The sequence below is a fragment of the Salvelinus fontinalis genome, chromosome 38, assembly GCF_029448725.1.
Source record: "Salvelinus fontinalis isolate EN_2023a chromosome 38, ASM2944872v1, whole genome shotgun sequence".
NCBI lineage: Eukaryota > Metazoa > Chordata > Actinopteri > Salmoniformes > Salmonidae > Salvelinus > Salvelinus fontinalis.
Window position 1 is genome coordinate 14,040,790 of NC_074702.1, and position 25,974 is coordinate 14,066,763.

Here is a 25,974-nt window from a genome sequence, read left to right on the forward strand (position 1 = left end):
GATTCACAAATCATGGGAGTGTATCGTGCTATGCAGACTGACTCCATCGGAGGCAGATGTTGCTAGGCAAACCCCTGCACTTGCCAGGGTGTTGCTAAAGCCAATGTGAGAAACGTGCTAATAAACATTTGTGCTATGAAACAAAATAAATACGTCACTCTGCCCCACAACAATTATTTGCTAGATTCATGATAGTGTTGTTCGACAAAGCAAGGAAAGTAAACTTCAAGACTTTATGCTTTATTGGAATTTGCAGCTGTTGCTGGTAAGTAATGAATCTGCTAGCTTCTGACATGACTTTCTATATCTTTAAGTGTCTGATATCGCTGATTAAGACATTTCAATTAGGTCTGAATGGTGAGGAAACATGATAGGGTTGATGGACATAGACGGGGAAAACAGGACATAAAGTCCAAGACACGATCCAGTGGGATAATCAGAAGAGTGAAATAAATGTGTGATTAAGTTAAATATGCAGTCCGGGATCTTAAGCACAATACTGTAATGAAACAGCAGGGAGCAGGTCTCGAACCCTCGACCTCCTAGCCCGAGGTCCGGCGCGCTATCGACTGTGCCGCAAAAGCATGCTCGAGCGGCAGAGTCGATTTCCGCGCTTATAAACACAGGGTCGTTACACTACTCCCTCCTTTCAAAGAGCGCGTCCTCGCGCTAGCTTGCGACTTTACGTCTTACAGGAACGCGCTCACCGGCCAAGCACACGCACTGTCGTGGATGCGAGGTCCGATCCCACTTCTGACACCAATGTAATGAAACAGCAGGGAGCAGGTCTCGAACCCTCGACCTCCTAGCCCGAGGTCCGGCGCGCTATCGACTGTGCCGCAAAAGCATGCTCGAGCGGCAGAGTCGATTTCCGCGCTTATAAACACAGGGTCGTTACAATACATAACATATTGTACGAAGTGGATTCAAAACATTTCATAGAAATTGCAAAAATGTAACTGTTAATGACAAAGTACACCATTGGATTACATAGTAAACAAAAAAATGTGTACCCGTTTTGCTTTGTGAGCACTACATTCAAAACTACTGTCTGAAATTATCCAAAAGTTCTGGAGCATCACTTTAATGGAATTATTCAGCTCCATTGTTCCTACAAACCAACGTCATTGGGCGTGGCGTATCGTTTCGCCAGAGCAAGGAGTTTGAGTAGACAGGCATCTTTAATTCTGTACCATCAGGATGCAGTGGTCGTCCACTTATGGGTACATGATGGAGGCTACTTGTGTGAAAGAAACAGCTGCTGATGGGACAGCGTGAATATAAGTGTTTTTCAAGTTAAAGGTTTTCTAGTAAATCTTTCTTTTCTGAAGGCAAGTCAAGTGCTATGCTGCCAGACCCATCCCCCCCAGTTGAGAAAAAAGGAATGGGCAGCACCTTTGACCAAAATTAGAAGGTATATAACTTGAATTCTCCCCTTACAGTGAAAAATATAATAATTTAACAAAAATCATCACTAAATTGTACAAAGTTGAAACAGCGTTATGATGCATGTGTTATCTGAGATGGAGGACTATCCATCTACTTTGAATAGTACCACTATAAAATACATAATGTTTGTGGCTGCACTTGATAATAGCACTTGCATATAACAACGGCCAGTATTTCCCCGGATTGTTACTGTATATGGGTGTTGTATCGAACACGGAGTCAGACAGGATGTGGAGCTGAAAGGAAGAAGGCGGGGGATAGTTCAAAGTCGCTGGAAACATTGTCGCACAATCCGAAAGGATTGCAATGGAACGATGCCCTTTATTTAGGAAAAACTAATAACGAAAGGGTAAGTGTAATTGTGTGACTTTTCTGTTCTTGTCTAAATAGATGTTACATTCGAAACTTATCGAGGCCCTTTCCAAGGCACTGAGACAGGGATATTTACTAGTCGCACTTCCCGAAGTTGGCTGCCAGACATGGGGAACAAATGGTGTTTCCGAATGCCAATTTGGGAAAAACATGAAGAAAGGAACTGTATATTCCAATTCTAAGTATTCCATGTAACTGCAGTGTAATTTTCTTAAACCTTTGATAATAGGGTTTATTCTGAAGTAGTTGTTTTTTACTTTAAAAATGAAAAATCGATGTTTTTTAAAATAATTTGACTGGAGTGTATGTGAATTGTAACCAAGTCAAACCATTTTACTATTCAATAGCCTTTTCTCAGTGCTATTTTTGTTAGTAGCCTAATTTGGGGATCGAATATGTTTTTTGTTGGCTCAACTATTCCAAGCTACTGAACATGATAGAAAAAGTCACGTGGTTCGCTATATGCAAATCGATACAGCAGCAAAACATTAGATTGTTTGGTAAAATCATAATAATAATAATTAAATCAGTTTTGATTTTGTTTGTTTATTTTTAAAGCAATTCTCTCCACAGCTCAAACACACACATACATGTAAACATAAACAAAACAACAAATAAAAAAACATACAAAAGTGCATAGGACTATTGCAGCAGATTAAAAAGGGAAATATGTGATTTATCTTCTGCAGTACAGCAAATTATACACTTATTGAATGCAAACTGCATGCATTCCAGACAGTGCTTTCTGTGAATGATTACCTGTGTGAGATTAGATGGCGTGGCATGCTCCAATCAGACATTGTTACGTACCAGACTTCACAAGACACTTAAAGCTTTAAGCCTGTATCAACAAGCTGATGCTGTTATTGAATTAGTTTGCAATTCAGTGTGCAATTCCACCACATAATCCACTGCAGAAGAGACTGGACAGATGTATTTCTCACTAGCAATAATCCACTCAGATCAATATGAATTATCTGTGTGTAACCTTTATTTAACTAGGCAAGTCAGTTAAGAACAAATTATTATTTACAATGACTTTGTAAATTTTATCACTAAGGTGTTAGAAATATTGACGTTCAAGGCCCAATGCAGTGAAAAAACGTGATTTCCTGTGTTTTATACATATTTCCACACAATAAGATTGGAATAGTATTGGGATAATGCCCTTTTAGTGTAAGAGCTGTTTGAAAACGCCACCTGAAATTTCAGCCTGTTTTTCTGGGATGGTGTTTTGGCCTGCCTGGTGATATCAATTAGTTAATAGACCAATAAGAAAGAGAGTTCAAAACCTCTCTGCCAATAACAGCTAGTTTTTAGTTATTTCAGGAGTGAGACCACTCCCAGACAGTCCAACCAAATATCTTTGCTAATGTAACAGTTTAACTTTAGTCCGTCCCCTCGCGAACCAGGGACCCTCTGCACACATCAACAACAGTCACCCATGAAGCATCGTTACCCATCGCTCCACAAAAGCCGCGGCCCTTGCAGAGCAAGGGGAACCACTACTTCAAGGTCTCAGAGCAAGTGACGTCACCGATTGAAAGGCTATTAGCGCGCACCACCGCTAACTAGCTAGCCATTTCATTTTTTTTGGGGGGGGGGGCACTTTAATTGAAAACAATCACAGTAAGGTACTTAGTTGTAACTAGAAATTATTTGATATTGAGAAAAAAACTGCTGCACACAACCTTTTAATGCTTTGGAACTAAACTCCATACTAGCCCTTCAAAACATACCAGATAAATTATACTCTGTTCTTTTTTAAAGCTTGGGATTTCCGAACATGCCACCGTGCCGATGATGTGGTGGCTGATGGGAATGTTTTACCTGTCATTACTCCTTTTGTCTCCATGGATAGGACCCCAGCAAGCCTAGAGGAATGTGGATGAAGAGTGATTTTGGGCCCCAAAATAAAGTTATCCCTCCACTGAACCAAATAGAGCTGTTTATACACAAAGAGTTTAGCCTAGCAACCGGCTGCCACCATGATGATATCCAGGCTGGTCTGGGTGTGCCTGGCACTGATAGGGGCGAGGAGCTGCCACGCCCACAGTCTGTTCACCTGTGAACCCATCAAGGTGCATCGCTGCCTGGGGATGCTCTACAACATGACATTCTTCCCCAACATGATGGAGCACTATGACCAGGACATAGCAGCCAGCAGGATGGAGGTGAGTGTTTCTCACTGTGATAAAACCCTTAGATTTCCCATCAGACTTGGAGCATAGAGGGGACATTTTTGTAGGGTTTTGATACATTTTTCGTAAGGGGAAATCAAGTCTAAAATGTCAGAGGAAATTACCAACTACAGAAGCCTTTTTAAACCTCAAATACCCAACATGTTTTAAATTACCCACATCACAGGGAATTTATCCTGCTGCAGGATGATCAAATTAAGATCGTACATATGTAATAGCTTTTTTTCATATGTTTGCCTTGAATCCAACAGGTGCAAAAGGATAATTGTGTATTAAAATAACTATTTTTCAAACCATTCTCTATGAACTTGCTAAGATGTAGAGGAAATGCAGTCTTTTTAATGGAAAAATATTTCCTTAACTTCTTGAACAGCACTGTTGGTTAAGGGCTTGTAAGTAAGCATTTCAATGTAAGGTCTACACTTGTTGTATTCGCCGCATGTGACAGTTTAATTTGATATCTGAGTATTGAAGCTTGTGTCTTAGCATTCTCAAAGGTCTTCCATCCGCTCTCGCTGTAGATGCAGTGTTCAGTTACATGTAATGTAGTTTACGAAAGTTCAATCAGAAGACTGCATGCTCGTTTAACTTCATCCAGTCAGCATAACATAATTCACTTTTGTTTCCTATTCTACTAGCATCCTGGGAGTGAATACAAACGTATCATCGTCAGCATAGCGTCCTGTTTCTTCTCTTTCCTATTAGCCATGTGTGGAACGTCATTCACCTATTTACCTTATAGCCTACCGGCACTACCGTGTGAATGTTCTCTTTTTGCTTTGAAATTGTACTCCAAATGTTACCTTTATCCACACTGATGTATTGAGAAGATTGAAATACTGCTAGTTTCCCCACCACACTGATACATCAAGAAGATTGAAATACTGCTAGTTTTCCCCAAAAACTTCCCTTTTCGTCCTCATGCTAGCTAGCAGTAGCCACCGCAGCCTATTTTGGAATGGTAGTGTCAGCCAATCAGCTCCCTTGTTGTTCATTCCATAATGGCTGCTGTGGCTCCTGGTAGCTAGCATGAGGACGAAAAGAGAAGTTTATGGGTGAAATGTTATTCATATTTTCATAATTTAATAAACATTTAAAAAAAATAACTGCCAGTAATCTGGTGTGTCTATGTCAAACGGTTTTGTTATATTTCAGTCTTCTGTGATGTATATAAAGTGTAATATTGGGATGCAACATTTTTATTTAATACATTTCAACTATATTTCTGACATGGTACAGGTGTTTTCTTTTTTTTAAAGCCCATAACCATGTGTGTGAGGTGTATATTTGTTTAAGATGACCAAGAAACACTCTGTGGGACCCTGATTTAGCCCACTGCTTTCACGACTTCCGCCGAAGTCGGTCCATCTCCTTGTTCAGGCGTCGTTCGGCGGTCGACGTCACCGGCCTTCTAGCCATCGCCGATCCACTTTTCATTTTCTATTTGTTTTGTCTTTGTTTTACACACCTGGTTTCAATTCCCCAATTACATGTTCATTATTTAACCCTCTGTTTTCCCCATGGTTTTTGTGCGTGATTGTTTTATGTATGTTCGGTACGTTATTGTGGGTTCGGTATAATGACATGTTATTGGAATATTTGAGTAAAGTTACTTGTGTTACTCATCTCTGCTGTCCTGCGCCTGACTCCTCTGCACCAGCTACACCCAGACCATTACAACTGCAGTAAAAGGTTAATTGAGTCATTGTTATCCATAGTCAAGGGACCTTGTGTGGAAATCCACAGTAGAGGGATCAAGCTTTTTGAATGAGGATATACAGAGGCCCCAATTCCAATACACTCTAAATGTATTCCTATTTACAGTGGCTCCACAGAAAAATACAAGAAACGTCAGACTAAGAAGAGCTCTTTGAGATGTAGTTTGGAACCTCTAAAGATGTGAAACAAGGACTCATACAGTCGGAGAGCCAGTTCCCCAGGCCCCATCTAGATCTGGGCTGCAGCCAGCCTGAGGCTGGAGAAACCATCAGGGAGAGAATGTTGAATAGTGCAGTTGTTAGATTGGCCCTGTGTTGATGGTTGGATTGATGGGGAAATGTTGCTTATACAGTGTAAACATCGGCTGGATTTACTGCCTCCAGCAGTCATAGTTCTTTCTGCATAACTGCATTTGTAAACTGAACAGGAATGTTTGATAACATGGCGTATCTGATCCAAACCAAGTGGCACTTAGATTAAGATGGCCACATGATACAGTCTGTAACCTTTGAAGGATCCAGTTATAATTGTTTTGGGAATGATTTGTGGCAGTCGTTACAGATGGTATCTTAAGCTTTTGTGATATGGTCGTTACTTCGACAAGATCTGTTTATTTGGAAAAACTCTTAAGCGTGACTCAACAATGCCAAAAATCACCATTCATGCTTTGGAAAGATATGCTTTCATACTTTGGTAGAAATCACTGTAAACTGTTTACCGGTTGTTAGATCAGAGCAGCAGCTTTAGTGTGATGGAATGGATACTGAGCAGAAACCCAACAGTTCTGTCCAATCCAGTCAACATCCCTCTTGACTCCTGGTTTCCAAATAGTCCCAGAGTCATTTCCTGATGCCAACCCCCACCCCCCTCTACTCAAACCTGTTGAAACTGAGACAGCCTGTGAAAGGAACCCTTTGTGTGGCACCATAATACAGTGCAGTACAGCCTTATGTACTGTAGCCTTTTGAGCTTTTCCAACCAAGTCACGTGTACAGGAAAATAAAACAATTTTATTTATGCATCTGCCCATGGCAAGGGAACTGCATGGACTGTATTGTGGCCGTGAGTGACGGTATTAACCTCACGTTGACTGACTTTTTAATTACAAACTGTTGTGATGTCTAGATGAATCTAGTTGAAATCAATATTGGATTAAAAACATGCCTGACCATTTGTTCAGCTCCACCCTTACAGGTACAGCTACAGGAACATGGTACTAGTATTTACTCGGTTAGCAAAATTCCAGTAACTTTCCCAGGTTTTCCCAAAATTAGGACAGAAATTCAGAAACTACAACCAGGACTTCTGGAAAACCTTTGAATTGAGGGAAAGATACTGGAATTTTGCAACCCTAGTATTTCTTGAACCATAAAAATCTGAATGGATCTATGTCTATCTTTCTCCCTCTTTCTCCCTTTCTCTCTTTCTACTTCACTCCCCCCCCCCCCCCCCCCCCCCCTTCCCTCCCTCTGTCTCCATAGCCCTTCATGCCGCTGGTCAACCTGCGCTGCTCTCCGGATGTACATCACTTCCTGTGTCAGGCCTTTATCCCAGCATGCACTGAGGACACCAAAGTGATCCGGCCATGTCGTGACCTGTGTGAGAAAGTGAGGTCAGACTGCAGGAAGGACATCGGCACCTTCGGCATCACCTGGCCTCTGGAGCTGCAGTGCGACAGGTAAATGTGACTGACTGAGTCGAACTCAATTCTCCAGGTCTCAGGCCAGGTTACACATCACGTGTGCGAGGTTCACTGAGCCACAACATCTGTTACATACATAGGCGTGTTGTACTGTGCCAAGTTGTATAGATGAAAAGGCACATGCCTGACTTTTTTCAGATGACCAAATAGTAAGCGTTTATAAACTGCTTGCTAACAGCCAGTTGACCAGTTATTACATTTATCAGCACTACGTTTTGAAATGGTATTCATTTAGTTATGGTTTTGACTCTTCACCCTACGTTTTCTCCTCTAGATTGGAAGATTGCCTATACTCTCCAGATGGCTCAGTCCTGCCACCAACCAGACTGACCACACCCAAGACCTCTCTGTCTGCCAAGAGGGACATGGGCTTCTGGTGCCCCCTTCAGCTGAAGACTCGGCCCGGCCAGGGATCCACGTTCCTGGGTGCCGGGGACTGCGCTCCCCCTTGTGCCAACATGTACTTCAAGCCCCATGAGATCGAGTTCGCCAAGACCTTCATCGGGGTGTGCTCCATTGTCTGCCTCTGCGCCACGCTCTTCACCTTTCTCACCTTCCTCATCGACGTCAAACGCTTCCGCTACCCCGAACGGCCAATCATCTTCTACGCCGTGTGCTACAGCTTCGTGTCGCTCATCTACTTCATCGGCTTCCTGCTGGGGAACAATACATCCTGCAACAAGGTCTGTGTATGTCTGTCTCTGAAATGGCAACCAATCCCCTGTATTGTGCACTCCTTTAGACCAGCCCCCAGAGCCCTATGGACCCTGGTCTAAAGTATTGTACTACAGTGCATTCGGAAAGTATTCAGACCACTTTTTCTACATTTTGTTACATTAGTCTTATTCAAAAATGTATTTAATTGTTTTTATCCTCATCAATCTACACACAATTTATTTTATTTCACCTTTATTTAACCAGGTAGGCAAATTGAGAACACGTTCTCATTTACAATTGCGACCTGGCCAAGATAAAGCAAAGCAGTTCGACACATACAACAACACATAGTTACACATGGAGTAAAAACAAACATATAGTCAATAATACAGTGAAAAATAAGTCTATATACAATGTGAGCAAGTGAGGTGAGATAGGGGAGGTGAAGGCAAATAAAATATATTAATAAATAAAAATATATAAAAAAGGCCATGGTGGCGAAGTAAATACAATATAGCAAGTAAAAAAAACACTGGAATGGTTGGTTTGCAGTGGAAGAAGGTGCAAAGTAGAGATAGAAATAATGGGGTGCAAAGGAGCAAAATAAATAAATACAGTAGGTAAAGAGGTAGTTGTTGGGCTAAATTATAGATGGGCTATGTACAGGTGCAGTAATCTATGAGCTGCTCTGACAGCTGGTGCTTAAAGCTAGTGAGGGAGATAAGTGTTTCCAGTTTCAGAGATTTTTGTAGTTCGTTCCAGTCATTGGCAGCAGAGAACTGGAAGGAGAGGCGGCCAAAGGAAGAATTGGTTTTGGGGGTGACCAGAGAGATATACCTGCTGGAGCGCGTGCTACGGGTGGGCGTTGCTATGGTGACCAGCGAGCTGAGATAAGGGGGGACTTTACCTAGCAGGGTCTTGTAGATGACCTGGAGCCAGTGGGTTTGGCGACGAGTGTGAAGCGAGAGCCAGCCAACGAGAGCGTACAGGTCGCAGTGGTGGGTAGTATATGGGGCTTTGGTGACAAAACGGATGGCACTGTGATAGACTGCATCCAATTTATTGAGTAGGGTTTTGGAGGCTATTTTGTAAATGACATCACCGAAGTCGAGGATTGGTAGGATGGTCAGTTTTACAAGGGTATGTTTGGCAGCATGAGTGAAGGATGCTTTGTATACCCCATACTGATGAGGCAAAAACAGTTTTACATTTTATGGGAGGCAAATGTATTAAAAATAATAATACAAATATCACATTTACATAAGTATTCAGACCCTTTACTCAGTACTTTGTTGAAGCACCTTTGGCAGCGCTTACAGCCCTGATTCTTTTAGGGTATGATGCTACAAGCAGCTTGGCACATCTGTGTTTGTGGAGTTTCTTCCATTGTTCTCTGCAGATCCTCTCAAGCTCTGTCAAGTTGGATGAGGTGTGTCGTTGCACTGCTATTTTCAGGTCTCCAGAGATGTTCGATCGGGTTCAAGTCCGGACTCTGGCTAGGCCACTCACGGACATTCAGAGACTTGTCCCAAAGCCACTCCTGCATTGTCTTGGCTGTGTGCTTAGGGTCATTGTCCTGTTGGAAGGTGAACCTTTGCCCCAGTCTGAGGTCTTGAGCGCTCGGGAGCAGGTTTTCATCAAGGATCACTCTGTACTTTGTTCTGTTAATCTTTTCCTCGATCTTGACTAGTTTCCCAGTCCCTGTCGCTGAAAAACATCTCCACAGAAGGATCCTGCCACCATCATGCTTCACTGTAGGGATGGTGCCAGGTTTCCTCCATTTACATTTACATTTACATTTAAGTCATTTAGCAGACGCTCTTATCCAGAGCGACTTACAAATTGGAAAGTTCATACATATTCATCCTGGTCCCCCCATGGGAATTGAACCCTGGTCCCCCCGTGGGAATTGAACCCACAACCCTGGCGTTGCAAGCGCCATGCTCTACCAACTGAGCCACACGGGACCACCAGACATGACGCTTGGCATTCAAGTCAAAGAGGTCAATTTTGGTTTCATCAGACCAGAGAATCTTGTTAGTCATGGTATGAGAGTCCTTTAGGTGCCCCCTGGCAAATTCCAATCGGACTGTCATGTGCCTTTTACTGAGGAGTGGCGTCCGTCTGGCCACTCTACCATAAAGGCCTGATTGGTGGAGTGCAGCAGAGATGGTTGTCCTTCTGGAAGGTTCTCCCATCTCCACAGAGGAACGCTGGAGCTCTGTCAGAGTGACCATCAGGTTCTTGGTCAACTCTCTTACCAAGGCCCTTCTACCCCGATTGCTCAGTTTGGCTGGGCCGTCATCCCTAGGAAGAGTCTTGGTGGTTCCAAACTTCTTCAATTTAAGAATGATGGAGGCCACTGTATTCTTGGGGACCTTCAATGCTGCAGAAATGTTTTGGTACCCTTCTCCAGATCTGTGCCTCGACACAATCCTGTCTCGGGAGCTCTACGGACAATTCCTTCGACCTCATGGCTTGGTTTTTGCTCTGACATGCACTGTCAACTGTGGGACCTTATATAGACAGTTCTATGCCTTTCCAAATGATGTCCAATCAATTTGAATTTACCACAGGTGGACTCCAATCAAGTTGTAGAAACATCTCAAGGAGGATCAATGGAAACAGGATGCACCTGAGCTCAATTTCTAGTCTCATAGCAAAGGGTCTGAATAATTATGTAAATAATGTATTTCTGTTTTTAATTTTTAATAAATGTGCAAAAATATCAACCTGTTTTCACTTCGTCATTATGGGATATTGTGTGTAGATTGAGGGACAAAATGAATTTATTCAATTTTAGAATAAGGCTGTAACGTAACAAAATGTAGAAAGAGTGAAGGGGTATGAGTACTTTCCAAATCCACTGTATGTAAGGAATAGGGTGCCATTGGGATACAGCCCATGTCTTGTGATGTATGTTTTATGACGATATCTGAAGTCATTTAACTATATATTGTGATGTTTTATATGTATGCCAGGTATACTTCTTTTCCTAGCAAACTTCTCTATGGGACATAAAAGTAGTCATTCATTCGTTAAATCTATTTATTCATTCATTCATTCCAGGCGGTGCACCCGGCTGCCATGGACACGGTAGTGCTGGGCTCCCAGAGTAAAGGCTGTACGTTACTCTTCATGCTACTCTACTTCTTCTCCCTGGCTGGCATCGTCTGGTGGGTCATCCTCACCATCACCTGGTTCCTGGCCGCCGGGCCCAAGTGGAGCTGCGAGGCCATCGAGAAGAAGGCGGTGTGGTTCCACTCTGTCGCTTGGGGGATCCCCGGCGCACTAACTGTCATGCTACTGGCTCTCAACAAGGTGGAGGGAGATAACATCAGCGGGGTGTGCTTCGTGGGGCTCTATGATCTGGACGCGCTGCGGTACTTTGTGCTGGCGCCGCTGTGTATCGGGGTGGTGGTGGGGCTGTCTCTGCTCCTGGCTGGGATCGTGTCGCTCAACAACGTGCGTCAGGTGATCCAGCACGATGAGAGGAACCAGGAGAAGCTGAAGAAGTTTATGATCCGTATTGGGGTGTTCAGTGGTCTGTACCTGGTGCCCCTGGTCACTCTGCAGGGGTGTTATATCTATGAACAGAGCCAGCGCTCCACCTGGGAAAACACCTGGATCAATGACCGTTGCCAGGAGTACAGCATTCCTTGCTCACACAAGGTAACACACGCTTAGCACTAGAACATTTTCATAATAATTTGATATCTCTATGAAGATATACCACTGCAAAATTAATCTAACATTAATAGATGCTAAAAATCATTGCTGTTCTTATGCCTTCTTTCAGCCACAGTAAAATGTATGAATATATTTGGCAGACGTTTAAATGAAAATGGTCTCATTAAGCAATAAGGCACGAGGGGGTGTGGTACAACATCCGTAGAGTATGACCCTACCTCACACAGGAAGTGGCGCAGGTCCTAATCCCAGCACTTGTCCTCTCCCGTCTGGACTACTGCAACTCGCTGCTGGCTGGGTTTCCCACTTGTGCCATCAAATCCCTGCAACTTATTCAGAATGCTGCAGCCCACCTGGTTTTAAAACTTTCCCAAGTTCTCCCATGTCACCCTGCTCCTCAGCACACTCCACCGGCTTCCAGTCGAAGCTTGCATTCACTACAAGACCATGGTGCTTGGCTACGGAGCACTGCCTCTCCCTACCTATGCTCAAGCCCTACACCCCAACCCGAGCACTCTGTTCTGCCACCTCTGGTCTCTTGGCCATCTCACCCCTATTGAAGGGCAGCTCCTGCTCAGCCCAGTCCAAGCTCTTCTTTGTCCTGGCTCCCCAAGGGTGGAACCAGCTTCCCCCTGACAGCAGAGTCCCTTTCCATCTTCGGAAAGCACCTGAAACCCTACCTCTTCATAGAGTATCTTAAAAAAATACTCCCAAAAGGCATAATAATAAAATATTCCTGAAACAACAAAATTGCACTTGACCCCCCCCACCCTCTATCTAGCTTTGCTGATAGCTACTTTATTGAGAAAAAGTGTACTTACTGTGATATGTGGTTGTCCCACCTAGCTATCTTAAGAGGAATGTAGGTCTCTCTGGATAAGAGCATCTGCTAAATTACTCAAATGTAAATTCTCTCAACCAGCTTCGCCTGGAATGCTTTTCCAACAGTCTTGAAGGAGTTCCCACATATGCTGAGCACTTGTTAGCTGCTTTTCCTTAACTCTGCGGTCCGACTCATCCCAAACCATCTCAATTTGGTTGAGGTCGGGAGATTGTGGAGGCCAGGTCATCTGATACAGCACTCCATCACTCTCCTTCTTGGTAAAATAGCCCTTACACAGCCTGGAGTTGTGTTGGGTCATTGTCCTGTTGAAAAACAAATTGTAGTCCCGCTAAGCCAAAACCAGATGGGATGGCGTATAATTGCAGAATGCTGTGGAAGCCATGCTGGTTAAGTGTGCCTTGAATTCTAAATAAATCACAGTGTCACCAGCAAAGCACCCCCACACCATAACACCTCTCCTCCATGAACCACGGTGGGAACCACATGCGGAGATCATCCGTTCACCTACTCTGCGTCTCACAAAGACACGGCGGTTGGAACCAAAAATCTCTAATTTGGACTCCAGACCAAAGGACATATTTACACCGGTCTAATGTCCATTGCTTGTGTTTCTTGGCCCAAACAAGTCTCTTCTTCTTATTGGTGTCCTTTAGTAGTGGTTTATGTGCAGCAATTCGACCATGAAGGCCTGATTCACAGGTCTCCTCTGAACAGTTGATGTTGAGATGTCTGTTACTTGAACTCTGTAAAGCATTTATTTGGGCTGCAATTTCTGAGGCTGGAACTAATGAACTTATCCTCTGCAGCAGAGGTAACTCTGGGTCTTCCATTCCTGTGGCGGTCCTCATGAGAGCCAGTTTCATCATAGCGCTTGATGGTTTTTGCGACTGCACTTGAAGAAACTTTTAAAGTTCTTGACATTTTCTGTATTGACTGACCTTCATGTCTTAAAGGTATGATAAAGGTTTCTCTTTGCTTATTTGAGCTGTTATTGCCATAATATGGACTTGGTCTTTTACCACATAGGGCTATCTTCTGTATCCCTACCCTACCTTGTCACAACACAACTGATTGGCTCAAACACATTAAGAAGGAAAGACATTCCACAAATTAACTTTAAACAAGGCACATCTGTTAATTGAAATGCATTCCAGGTGATTACCTCATGAAGCTGGTTGATAAAATGCCAAGAGTATGCAAAGCTGTCATCCAGGCAAAGGGTGGCTATTTGAAGAATCTCAAATATGAAATATATTTTGATTTGTTTAACAGTTGTTTGGTTACTACATGATTCCATATGTGTTATTTCATAGTTTTGATGTCTTCACTATTATTCTACAATGTAGAAAATAGTCAAAATAAAGACAAACCCTTGAATGAGTAGGTGTTCTAAAACCCTTTGACCGGTAGTGTATATGGCTAATATTCCACGGCTAATGGCTTGGCCATATACCACAAACCCCCGAGGTGCCTTATTGCTATTATAAACTAGTTACCAACGTAATTAGAACAGTAAAAAGTATTTTTATGTCATACACGTGATGTACCACAGCTTTCAGCCAATCAGCATTCAGGGCTCAAACCACCCGGTTTATAATACAGTTTATAACACTGTAATGTTGTGTTTCAGACTACAGAGTCTGGTCGCCCGGACCTGTCCCTATTCCTGATTAAATACCTGATGACCCTGGTGGTTGGGATCTCAGGTGTGTTCTGGGTCAGCAGCAAGAAGACCTGCTCAGAATGGGCCTTCTTCTTCAACAGGACCAGGAAGAAAGAGTAAGGACATTTCACTAATGCCTGTCTCTCAACTGCTGAAACAAATCATATTCTTCCATGGATTGTATCCCAAATGGCACCCTAGTGCAAAAGTAGTGCATTATATAAGTAATAGGGTTCCATTTGGGAAGCAACTTGGGTTTTACAGAATGCAACATTTACAGATTGCAGATAGATATAATTCTACTGTGTTCTAATTCTATTTCTCTATCCAGCCCCATTAGTGAGAGCCGTAGAGTTCTCCAGGAGTCCTGTGAGTTCTTCCTCAAACACAACAGCCGTGTCCAGCACAAGAAGAACCACTACAACCCCGGCTCCCACAAACTCAAGGTCATCTCCAAGTCCATGGGCACCAGCACCGGTGCCTCAGCCACAGGCAACCACGGCACCTCAGCAGTGGGCAACCATGAGGTCATCCGGGGTCAGGCTTCTTTCTCTGAGGCCAGGGGCTCATCTGAGGCCTCTGCCAGGGAGCAGCTGGAGAGAGGCAGCTCCACCCGTGGCTCCAGGCTGGGGGAGAGGGACAGGGAGAAGCAGCCCAGTGGACAGGCACTGTCTGGGGGGAGAGAGGGGGCAGAGAGACGTAGTAAAAAGGGCAGCTCCAGCAAGGTTAGCAGCCGCTCAGAGAGCTTCCACAGAGTCCCAGAGGGAAGGTAAAGACAGATCCTTTTGCCCAAGTACTTTCTGACCTATACATACGTACTTCAAAAGGTTTTGTCTGCTCCAATGTTTACAGGTTGTTTTTTTACAAACTTGTCTTGTAGGATGACTCCCCGGAGTGAACTATCAGAGACAAGACAGGTGCCCAGTGGACAGCACCTGGCTTTAAGCCACTCCCACAGCGGCAGTGCGAAAGGCTCTGTCCCTCACCTGGTTCGCCAGTTACCAGAGGAGAAAAAGGACAAGGACAGCAGCTTCTGAGCCCAACCAGCAGGCTCCTGTGATACTTAACACCAACAAAGATGGGTGACTCTGGTCCTCAGGGGCTGGACTGAATGTCTGCTGGTTTTTGTTCTGTTCTTCCTTTCAAATGAGCAACTGGTTTGGCCTGTCATACCATACCAGATGTGTACACTCTCGGAACAATCAGTGATATTAGTGGATCGATTAAGTACCTGAGGGAGAATAGAAAGTTGAGAAAATCCAAAGGACAGGAGTTTTCCTTCACACCACAGAGACCGGAAGGAGGAGACTAGGTGGGCCACCAGGGTCCTAGAGAGCTCCCTTCAGTGACTGACCCAACAGGTGTAGCTACTGTACATCAGTCAGCTTGACTGGATCACTGGCCACATCAAGGTGAATGAGGTTAGAGAATCATGCAGCTCTTCAGCATTTCCCTGCAGTCACTTAGGTTGACATATTGTTTATTTACTTATGAAAGCTGTACTTTTCTGAGGGTAGATTGATATGTAAAGTGTGTAGAATATACACTGGCAATATTTATGTAAACTATTTTATTTTTTATCACTGGACTAGTCTTTACACTGAGTTTAAGCGCTTGAAAATCGTGAATGTTTCACCAAACAATCAGAACTTCAACGATATCTAGCTTTGGTGGTTAACTCTTATTTTATTTTTGTATTCAAATGGTTAATGTCATGTGTATGTAGATAATTCCATCATGAAACAATGAGTAGCAAGCATAGCAGTTCTGTAGTTAAAGTAATTGCAGTAGACAGGTTCTGACTACCAATACACTCAGTCTGCTACTCTACTTTTCATTCCTTTTCCATTACAGTGTTCTTCAGTATATCTATAAAGAGTTACATAAGCATTTTTCAATTTTGCTGACTCTCGTCATGAACTTCATTTCCAGTAAATCTGAGTGGAGGATGTATTTTTTATACTACAGTTCCTAGAAGAGTGTGCCCCATGAACTAAATCATGGTCTTCAGATAACCTACTTTTTGTCTGTCTACCTACAGATGCTTTACATGTGTGACAGTCATTCCATGTGCATATTCATCTCTAGTGAAATATGTGGACAAAGTAACCAGGCTTATTTCTGGCTCTTGACCTTATGTAAAGTTGTTGTGGTTTGACATCTCACTACACTAGAGGAGTTACCACTTAGAGATGAACCCAGTGCAAAGACTGAGGGATACTGTACAATTTGTACAGAGATCGAATGTCTTTTTTTGGAGTTTATATTTCTGTTACGCAACTATCTTTAAACCAAATATATAGTATGTATACCTAACATACTAACTGATGATCCAATATGAAAACAGTAGAAAAATCAGAGACGAAATCCAATCCAAAGCATGTACCTAGTTGAGTTTATCTATTTTGACCAATGTGTGGCTTTTGTTCAGTATTTAAATTGTCATGATTCTTACTGGTAATCCATGAACTGTGTTTGACGACACATTTTTCTTGCAGGAATTTTCCCGAAAGGCCTGTTGGGAATAAGTCTTGCACCCTTTATTAATAAAAAACATTTATCCATCCATACATACATACATACATAAATAATTTGAGAAGTATTTGAATCCCTCCATGCTGAATTGTTTTATTGTCTTTAATCTGACCCTGTCCTTGATCTTCATCCATATGTATTGTATATTATTATGTGGCTATCAGAAGACAAAGGTTACAGCTAAAGGGAATTTGTTCTCTTGCTTCCATTCATTCACACATGAATAATATAACCACTACTCATCCTTGATTGCATATAGACTTGTTTAGGCTATAGATGTTTTAAATATATTTTAAATTCCCTGTACATTTTTGTGAACTTTTGTAGTCTTATGTTGTATGTACTATTTGATATATATTTTGTATCAGTTATATTTCCTTTTAATAAAAGATTATTGAATAAAATTAAATTTGTCTCATGAATGGATGCCTAGTTTTGTATCGCCCATACACATAGTGAACCATGTTGTCATGTTTGTGTTAAATTCCGCGATCAAAACAACTGGGAACTCGTAACTTGCAGACTTCTGACTTCAGTGCGTTCAAGACGGGAAAAAACTAGCTCCGACTGGGAAAAATCTTTTTCAACGTTCATCCAACTCGGAATTCCAAGTCAGAAACTCTGGTGTCTTTCTAGAGCTCAGACTTTGCGACCTGAAAATAACTGACATCATGATTTGACCTCGTTCTTTTCTGGGTTCCAGTTGTCTTGAAAGCACCAATAGACATAACCTATAATTGTTTGTAGTCATCAACATAATCATCATCAGCTAGTCTACAGGAAAAATACTTAAAGATCTCAATTAAATACGCCTCCTTCTCAAAACCCATTGGAGGAGAAGATCAGAGGGGAGGGAGCTCTGACTTTCTCATCCAATGGGTTTGAGAATGTTTATTTTTATTTTACCTGGTAAATTGACTGAGAACACAATCTCATTTACAGCAACGACCTGGGAAAAGTTACAGGGGAGAGGAGGGGGATGAATGAGCCAATTGTAAACTGGGGCTGATTAGGTGACCGTGATGGTATGAGGGACAGATTGGGTATTTAACCACCGGGGTTAACACCTCTACACTTACGATAGGTGCCATGGGATCTTTATTGACCACAGAGAGTCAGGGCACCCGTTTTAACGTCCCATCCGAAAGACGGCACCCTACACAGGGCAGTGTCCCCAATGAGGTGAGGCGAGCGGACACAAGGAGTATGCCATTGAGTTCTTCCCAATTTCATGAAATAACAGACTAGAATACCCACATATAACTGATTCTATACCTTGATGTGGGTCTACAATATATGAGAAATTACATAGTTCCATTCCCAATCTGTTATTAGTGGTGGGGCACCGAGCAGCCCACAATTGGGGCACAGGGCAGCCCACAACAACTGTAAACAAGTTGAAGCATAATCAAGATGTTGGGCTCTATTCAATCTCTAACGCTGAAGACATTTCCTCTTTTGTTCTTTATTGCTCCTCTATTATTCCTCAAGCAAGGTGGGAGGCCGATGACATCACCGATTCCCATCACACCAACTCCTTGAATTTTGCAGTTGTGAGTAAAAAGCACTCTTTTGCTCAGCAACAACAAAATAATCTCCCTTTAGTCTGTGCACTTTACGTTATTTATACTTGAGATATCGCTTTTCAACAGTAAAAGTTCAAAATTCGCTGGAGCCGTTTGTTGTGAAGCAATTGACGGGGAACAAATAGCCTAAACGGGTCTTGAACAAGTGACCATGTGGTTAACACATGTTCCACTTCCAGACCAATTGACACGCAGTAGGCTCACATTAAGATAATTTATATTTTCAAATAACATTTTATTTCCCGCCCATGACAACTTCTGAGTAGGTCCAGACATTTGACAAACTTTAGTGGCAAAAACTCATAAATCATACGCTATGTGAGAACACATTTATAGGCAGAGCATAGGCGCGCTCTAAACTTCCCTCACCCCCACTCACTTGAAATACGGCGCAGCAGAGCAGCAGGGAAGTGCTGTGGTCTCTCTCGATCTTTTGGGAAAATAAAAGATGGTATCAGCTCTAACTCGTCTGCTGCTCCTCACCTGCGTGATTCTACCTTTCCACGGAGCAGAGAAATTGAGAAAGGCACTTGACAGGAAGGATGTTGAATACGAAAAGGTAAAAAAACATCTCAAATAAACTATTTTGGGTTAAAGCTGCACAGCCCTCAAAGTGCCGAAAACTACAGAATCTCATCCCGCTTCATTTAACCGATGTTTAAGCCTTTAATTGTTGCAATTATTTCATCCTTTAAAATATCAAACGTTTTTTTAAACATATTTTATTTTTTAGTGATTTTCAGTTCTATACCTACTACCATCATGTTGAATGTGCTATGGATGATTGGTGCCACGTTGACCAGTGGCCACTCGCTAATGTTCTTTCAATATTATATGGCATATTGGGCATAACTGATGCAAACAAGAAGTTGGCAAAGGTCCAGCGTGCAGAAGAATAACAAAGACCCAGACAGAAGTCATGAGGGGTCTGGCTGGTTCATTGTTTGTTCACTGGGCACAGACGTCAGCTCAACTTCTAGTTTTGATTTACATTTGGTTGAGTTGTCAACTAACGTGAATTCAACAAAACATGTCACCATGTCATTGGATTTAGGTTAAACATTGGGTGAAAAAAAGACGAAATGTCATTATGTTGATGACTTTTTGCAAATTCAATTAGTTTTTCACGTTGATTCAACTCGTCACATTGGAATTACGTGGAAACGACGTTGTTTCAACCATTTCCCCCCCCAATAGGTTTAGCCTACTGTAAACTAGTGGGTGTTTGCTTTGGTGTAGTCCTAGTGCATACATCTGACCAGCAGTAAAGGACTGCATGGTAATAACTGAGTAATGTGATTTGATGAACAGCATCTTGTTATTATCTGTCTAGTGTACTGGAAACGATGCAGACAAACCAAACTGCACCAGAATCTCTGCTGAATCCGATTCAAGAACCTCTTATTTGAACAACATGGTAATAATCTCATCCTTTCCAGAGCATATCGTTTTTTTCTTGCCAATGTAACGTTACTGTGTATTCTGTATGTCTGTAGCAGCATGCTCTCACCCTGGCTTGAAGTCTGCACACGGTTTGCTGAGACGTCACTTTTTTCTCTATGTTGGGTCTTCTTTTTGTCCAGCTCGTTTGAAAAGTTTGGATCTGTGTAAAACCTAATTGAGTCCAAACTTAATGTATGGTGTGTTGGGGATTTCTCAATGTTAGTCCACAGTTACAATAACAGTCACTTTCTCTATTATCACAGCAGAAGTATGTTTGTGTGTGTAAAGTATAAACACTTTATATTATACAGTGGGCTACTGCAGTTTGTTCAGCACGTTTCGGATTAGTTAATAGGAAAGTCAGCTGTGTAGCTGAGCGGAACAGAGACGCCTTTCATGGCTTTTGAATTCTCTCCAGAAACAAATCAAACCCTAATAAACGTCTGAGACATTCCCTCAACGGTGGTCTTATAATGATATTGGATCCAGTCCTGTTTGGCTCAGTTGATAGAGAATGGCGCTTGCAATGCCAGGATTGTGGGTTAGAGTCCCGGGACCACCCACAAGTAATGTATGGATAAAAGTGTCTGCTAAATGGCATATATTAATAAAGGATAATAACCACATTCAAATATATTTATAGTCACAGAGGCATTTACATATTGTCACTTACAGGCTACTGTATTATGCATCCCAAATCCCATACATGTGCTCAAGTGCTTTTATAGGAGAATACTTGGTTTATCTTAAAGTCACAATCTGTAATTTCAACAGCATGACCCTGGTACTTTGTTTGGTAAACTGCGGGACCCAGACACATCACTCCCCCAGTCAGAGCAGACCCCCTAGGTGGCTCCACCATAGTCACTTAATGGCAAAAACAGACCCGTGTCCAGTTTTCCAATAGCGATGGAATGTAGGCTTGCGAGTGTTTTAACGATGCATCTTTCCTACAAAAGCCGAAGATATATCAGGCGTTTTCATTAACACCATGCAGAGAGAATTGTCGCTGTGTATCGTTGGAGCATGTGTTGATACTGTTAGGATCGAAAGAAAGCGAGTGCGGCTCTTGGATCAGCTTTCTCCATCAAAATCTTTCTTTAACATTATACTTATTTCACAATACTGACGACGGATCAGCTCCTAGACCTAGAGAGATATTTGTATTTATTTATTTTTTATTTTACCTTTATTTAACTGGGCAAGTCAGTTAAGAACACATTCTTATTTACAATGACGGCCTAGGAACAGTGGGTTAACTTCCTTGTTCAGTGGCAGAACGATATTATCACAGATGGCTGGAAATATTGAGTGGTATTATTCTAATGATAGAATTGCACTAAATCACTGATTTGGCAGATCATTGTGCACATGTTAGGCTACACATCATAAAATATGTTAAGACAAATTAAAGACAGCAAAATATAACTACATTTATTGAACATGAAATGTATTTCAATATGATTGAAATAGGCCTATAGCTTACTGTTTATATTTTAATTCGGCCATCTCTCATTTGAAACATATTTTTATAAACATATTTTTATATCGCTAGTTTGTATCAATTGCAAGGACATTGGCAGCTTTGAATTTCTAGTCAACTTTGTTCTGAATTTTTCATGGTCACAGAGACAGATGTGATTCTATGTTTAGCAGAGATCTTCTGTGTATAAAGTGACGTGGGAGGGCAAGATTTTGAGTGTTTTCAAGTGCAACGTTAATAACGATGGTTTTGGGAAACAGCTCGGAGATATAACGATACTCCTGCGAAGGTTCTAACAATGAACTTAGTCTTAAGATGTTTTTGGGAAACCTGGCCCAGGTCTCTTCAGGCCTGGTATATTGCTCAGTATACCATTTGTGTCTTGACAGCTGGAATTTAAATACGGCATGTAATTCCATAGCCTACCCCATTTTATATTTGATTTTTGCATTCCTGAAATGCTCATTGTCTAAAAGTAATATGAACAATATCAGCTCAAGTTAGAACAAGTTCTTGAAATAACCAGTTCACTGTAATATAAGCTGACGTTGTCTTTGGTTTCTTTTTTGTTATAGAAGACTCAGTCTTTGTACAGCACAGCACAACCTAGCACAGCACAGCTGCATGACTAATTCCTAGACGATTCTCAACGGTTACTAATGACTCCATTGAGCACTGGCTAACTTTTTCCTATGTCCTTTTATATCCTTTAAGTGAATGTTCTTGATCTGAGAACAATGCTACATTATTTATTCAATGTGCTTAACTAAGAGTATCACAAGTTTGAATGATAAATACTGGACTCTAGGCCTAGTACATCAGACAACAGCACAGAAAATTATTCCTGATTTCCCCCCATTTACATCTACTCAGTTGCAGATTCGCCAAGTATATCTAAGTATGAGAGTCTTGCGATAAACAGTCGTGTTAGAGAAGCATGGTTTCTCTGTGTGTGTGTGTGGTATGGTTACTTTGGCCAGCCAGCCTGTCTGTATGTCTTTGAGTCACTGTGAGTAAGAGGGAGCATCTGTTTAAACAAAACAGAACTGGACATTGAATCATGCTGGTCTGTCTGTCTCAAGTCACCGACTGACCACAAACACAGGAACACAGATTTACACTCTGAATTCCTGATTCATTCACTCTATCACTCACTTATTTTGGTCACAAATGGCTCAGACATTTGACATCTTCTTTTGCACTTTTGTGATTGGGAGTCAAGTCCCCCTGGACACAAACTGGTTGAATCAATGTTGCTTCCACATCATTTAAACAAACAAAAATCAATGTGATGAAGTTGAATCAACGTGGAAAACTGATTGGATTTGCAAAAAGTCATCAACGTAAAGGAATTTTTTCACCCAACTTTTAACCTAAATCCATGACAAGGTTCACATTTCTGTTGGTTTCAGGTTGAATTCACGTTAGTTGACAACTCAATCAACTGTACATGAAAACTAGACATTGAACTGACGTCTGTGTCCACCATTATCCATTACAAGTCTAGATGTTCATTGTCATGAATGTGGGCACATACATTTGATGTAGTTCATATGATGCTTAGATGGCAACCTGGTATTTCTTAACTCTAGGTGGTATGTTATTAGTGTGGTTATTAGAACAGTCTGTCTCTCCTTCTTGTTCCCCATTATAACAGTGTCTCTTTCTCTCTCTCCCTCCACCTCTTCCTCTCTCACTCCCTCTGTCATTCTCCAGTACAACAGCTGCCCCCAGGGTCCGGCTGGCACCCCTGGAAGGGAGGGTAACCCTGGCACCAATGGCATCCCTGGGACCCCTGGCATCCCGGGGCGCGATGGCATCAAGGGGGAGAAAGGAGAGTGTGTGAGTGAGGTGTTTGAGGAGCCCTGGAAACCCAACTACAAGCAGTGTGCCTGGAACTCACTCAACTATGGGATCGACCTGGGCAAGATAGCTGTAAGTAGCAGGCAATGCTCATTAGACAGGATCTGGGGCACGGAGTAATATAGTTACATCAGCATTATTACTATATTGATCATCCATAATAATGTTGATTGTGTTTGTTTAGAGAAAAACATTTGTTAACATGTTATTTTCATTTGCTCTTAAGCCTGTGTACTAACAGTGTAATTACTAGTAACAACATTCTATTATTCACACTGAATTGAAACGAGACATGAATACAAAACATAAAACATTGAAGATGCTATCATTGGATGCTAGTGTTAGGATTTCCTCCCCACCTCTCGTGTCTCCCTGTAGGACTGTACATTCACCAAGCTGCGGTCAGACAGTGCCCTGCGTGTGCTCTTCAGCGGCTCCCTGAGGCTGAAGTGTAAGACAGCCTGCTGCCAGCGTTGGTACTTCACCTTCAATGGAGCTGAGTGTACAGGACCTCTGCCCATCGAGTTCATCATCTACCTCGACCAAGGCAGCCCTGAGCTCAACTCCACCATCAACATACACAGAACCTCATCTGGTAATCAACCTTATACTCACTATACACAGAACCTCACCTGGTAATCAACCTTACACTCACTATATACAGAACCTCATCTGGTTACAGATTATACCACCAACATGTATAGCTCATCCGGTAAGTGGAACAGAGCTAAACTGAGATAGTGTAGCTATTTGTTTGTGGTGGTATTTTGCTTATATATCTCAAATGTGAAATTTATTGTAGCCTTAAAATATTAATAATATCTCTACTATTACTGTTTAAATTCCACGGTGAAGCAAGACATTTGGCATACGGATGCCTACTCCATAGTTTTTCTTCTTTAGCTGCCAAGTTCACCAGTGTAGCAAGACCAAAACAAAGCAATTAACAGCCCTCGTCTTGGCACACATACGGCAGTGTGGGTGTTCAATGTAACTCAGGAAGTTGTCTTGAAAATAAACCTCAATTACTTTAGTTTTTCTCTCAGTGACACTTTACCTGAATTTAGAGTAACTTCTCTTGTCTTGTCCCAGTTGAAGGGTTGTGTGAGTGGATCTATGACCTGTGTATTCCTCTTGTCTTGTCCCAGTTGAAGGGTTGTGTGAGGGGATCTATGACCTGTGTATTCCTCTTGTCTTGTCCCAGTTGAAGGGTTGTGTGAGGGGATCTATGACCTGTGTATTCCTCTTGTCTTGTCCCAGTTGAAGGGTTGTGTGAGGGGATCTATGACCTGTGTATTCCTCTTGTCTTGTCCCAGTTGAAGGGTTGTGTGAGGGGATCTATGACCTGTGTATTCCTCTTGTCTTGTCCCAGTTGAAGGGTTGTGTGAGTGGATCTATGATCTGTGTATTCCTCTTGTCTTGTCCCAGTTGAAGGGTTGTGTGAGAGGATCTATGACCTGTGTATTCCTCTTGTCTTGTCCCAGTTGAAGGGTTGTGTGAGGGGATCCGGGCAGGCCTGGTGGACGTGGCTATCTGGGTGGGGACCTGTGCTGACTACCCCAGAGGAGACGCATCTACAGGGTGGAACTCCGTATCCAGGGTCTTCATAGAGGAGCTGCCCAAATGAGGCCATCTTTATTAAGTGATGGGACCAGGCCCCATAGAGAAAGAACCCCTAACAATCCTTCTGAAGCCTTTGACTGCATATCAGTTTAGTTTCTGGATGGGTTCCTAGTCTTTGACAATGTCCTCTGGCCAATCAGACAACTTCAGTTGTGGCTAAAGCCTACTACAGGATCACTGATGTTCACTTGAAAGTTTTGTACTACAGCACATAGGTAGGGTCTAGTTTATTGGCCACCTGAAATTAGATGTATTCCTCATTAGTCCCATTCCTGTTTAATAAGGCAAGATTTTGGCTGCGCTTGTAATCTGTTGAAGTCGTACATTTTAAATGAATTACTGTCAATAAAGTAATATTTTGTATGAATCAAGCATTGTGTTACTCATTACACTATAACATGTTTTCCTATCAGAGAATATATATATATTTTTTAACATTTGTGAATTCATAAAGAAATGCATTTAGACATAGTTTTTTCAAGTGACAAGTGAACACAGCATAGCTGTTAAATTTAATCTGAAGCTAAAGAAAATCTACCAAATGTTTTCCTATCAGAGAAGAACATTCTTTGAAAATTACTTTGTTACGCTCGTCGTTTGAATGAGGAGACCAAGGTGCAGCGTGGTAGGCGACTTGAAAATAAAGGAGAGCCGCACACTCTAGGAGCTCAGATGCAAAAATGTAATTACCTAACGTTTCGACAGCCAAGCTGTCTTCATCAGGGTATGATCACAAACACTGCGGGATGACTCGTTTATATAGTGTCAAAAGACACACAGGTGTCTGTAATCATGGCCAAGTGTGGCCTAATATCATTGGTTAATTCTCAAATATTAAAATGACATACAAAGAACAGCATACAAAAAACAAATGGATAGCATACGATCATAAATTCATTTTAGACTACACAAGCCCACAAACAATTACAATGGCAAAGTCACAATAGTCACAAGAATGGCTTCAGATCAAAGTCTACGTTGAGACCGAAGTGAGCAAGGGTCTTTAAGTTAAAGATCCAGACAGCCTCTCGTTTTAACAATAAATTATCAAGGTCACCCCCTCTCCTAGGGAGGGTGACATGTTCGATGCCAATATAACGCAGAGACGAAATCAAGTGGCCTGCCTCCAAAAAGTGGGCCGCAA

General features: G+C 42.1%; 2 protein-coding genes across 5 annotated transcripts; both read left to right on the forward strand.

Moving 5' to 3' along the window:
- The first annotated feature begins 1,177 nt into the window (after positions 1-1,177).
- LOC129837249 (frizzled-6-like) lies at positions 1,178-17,241 on the forward strand. Of its 2 annotated transcripts, none has more exons than XM_055903258.1 (8): positions 1,178-1,798; positions 3,592-3,995; positions 7,223-7,419; positions 7,718-8,126; positions 11,170-11,772; positions 14,265-14,413; positions 14,629-15,066; positions 15,178-17,241. In XM_055903258.1, exons 2-8 carry the CDS (start codon positions 3,810-3,812, stop codon positions 15,332-15,334), a joined length of 2,139 nt encoding a protein of 712 aa, XP_055759233.1. In that variant the 5' UTR covers positions 1,178-1,798; positions 3,592-3,809; the 3' UTR covers positions 15,335-17,241. The 2 variants fall into 2 exon arrangements, with proteins under 2 accessions (XP_055759233.1, XP_055759232.1); XM_055903257.1 differs by having other exon boundaries at positions 3,683-3,995.
- Positions 17,242-18,660: 1,419 nt separating this feature from the next.
- On the forward strand, positions 18,661-25,197 carry LOC129837250 (collagen triple helix repeat-containing protein 1-like). Of its 3 annotated transcripts, none has more exons than XM_055903261.1 (5): positions 18,661-18,977; positions 19,752-19,835; positions 23,061-23,279; positions 23,586-23,802; positions 24,356-24,566. In XM_055903261.1, exons 1-5 carry the CDS (start codon positions 18,867-18,869, stop codon positions 24,469-24,471), a joined length of 747 nt encoding a protein of 248 aa, XP_055759236.1. In that variant the 5' UTR covers positions 18,661-18,866; the 3' UTR covers positions 24,472-24,566. The 3 variants fall into 3 exon arrangements, with proteins under 3 accessions (XP_055759236.1, XP_055759235.1, XP_055759237.1); XM_055903260.1 differs by lacking the exon at positions 24,356-24,566 and adding an exon at positions 24,692-25,197 and having other exon boundaries at positions 18,675-18,977; XM_055903262.1 differs by lacking the exons at positions 19,752-19,835; positions 24,356-24,566 and adding an exon at positions 24,692-25,197 and having other exon boundaries at positions 18,683-18,977.
- The last annotated feature ends 777 nt before the right edge of the window (positions 25,198-25,974 follow it).

Excerpts from the sequence above, each read along its gene's own strand:
- LOC129837249 (XM_055903258.1), top strand. The coding sequence starts at position 3,810 with ATGATGATATCCAGGCTGGTCTGGGTGTGCCTGGCACTGATAGGGGCG. Across the intron at positions 3,996-7,222 it reads TAGCAGCCAGCAGGATGGAG|CCCTTCATGCCGCTGGTCAA; the intron begins GTGAGTGTTTCT and ends CTGTCTCCATAG. Across the intron at positions 14,414-14,628 it reads AACAGGACCAGGAAGAAAGA|CCCCATTAGTGAGAGCCGTA; the intron begins GTAAGGACATTT and ends TTCTCTATCCAG.
- LOC129837250 (XM_055903260.1), top strand. The coding sequence starts at position 18,867 with ATGGTATCAGCTCTAACTCGTCTGCTGCTCCTCACCTGCGTGATTCTA. Across the intron at positions 18,978-19,751 it reads AGGATGTTGAATACGAAAAG|TGTACTGGAAACGATGCAGA; the intron begins GTAAAAAAACAT and ends TTATCTGTCTAG. Across the intron at positions 23,280-23,585 it reads TCGACCTGGGCAAGATAGCT|GACTGTACATTCACCAAGCT; the intron begins GTAAGTAGCAGG and ends GTCTCCCTGTAG.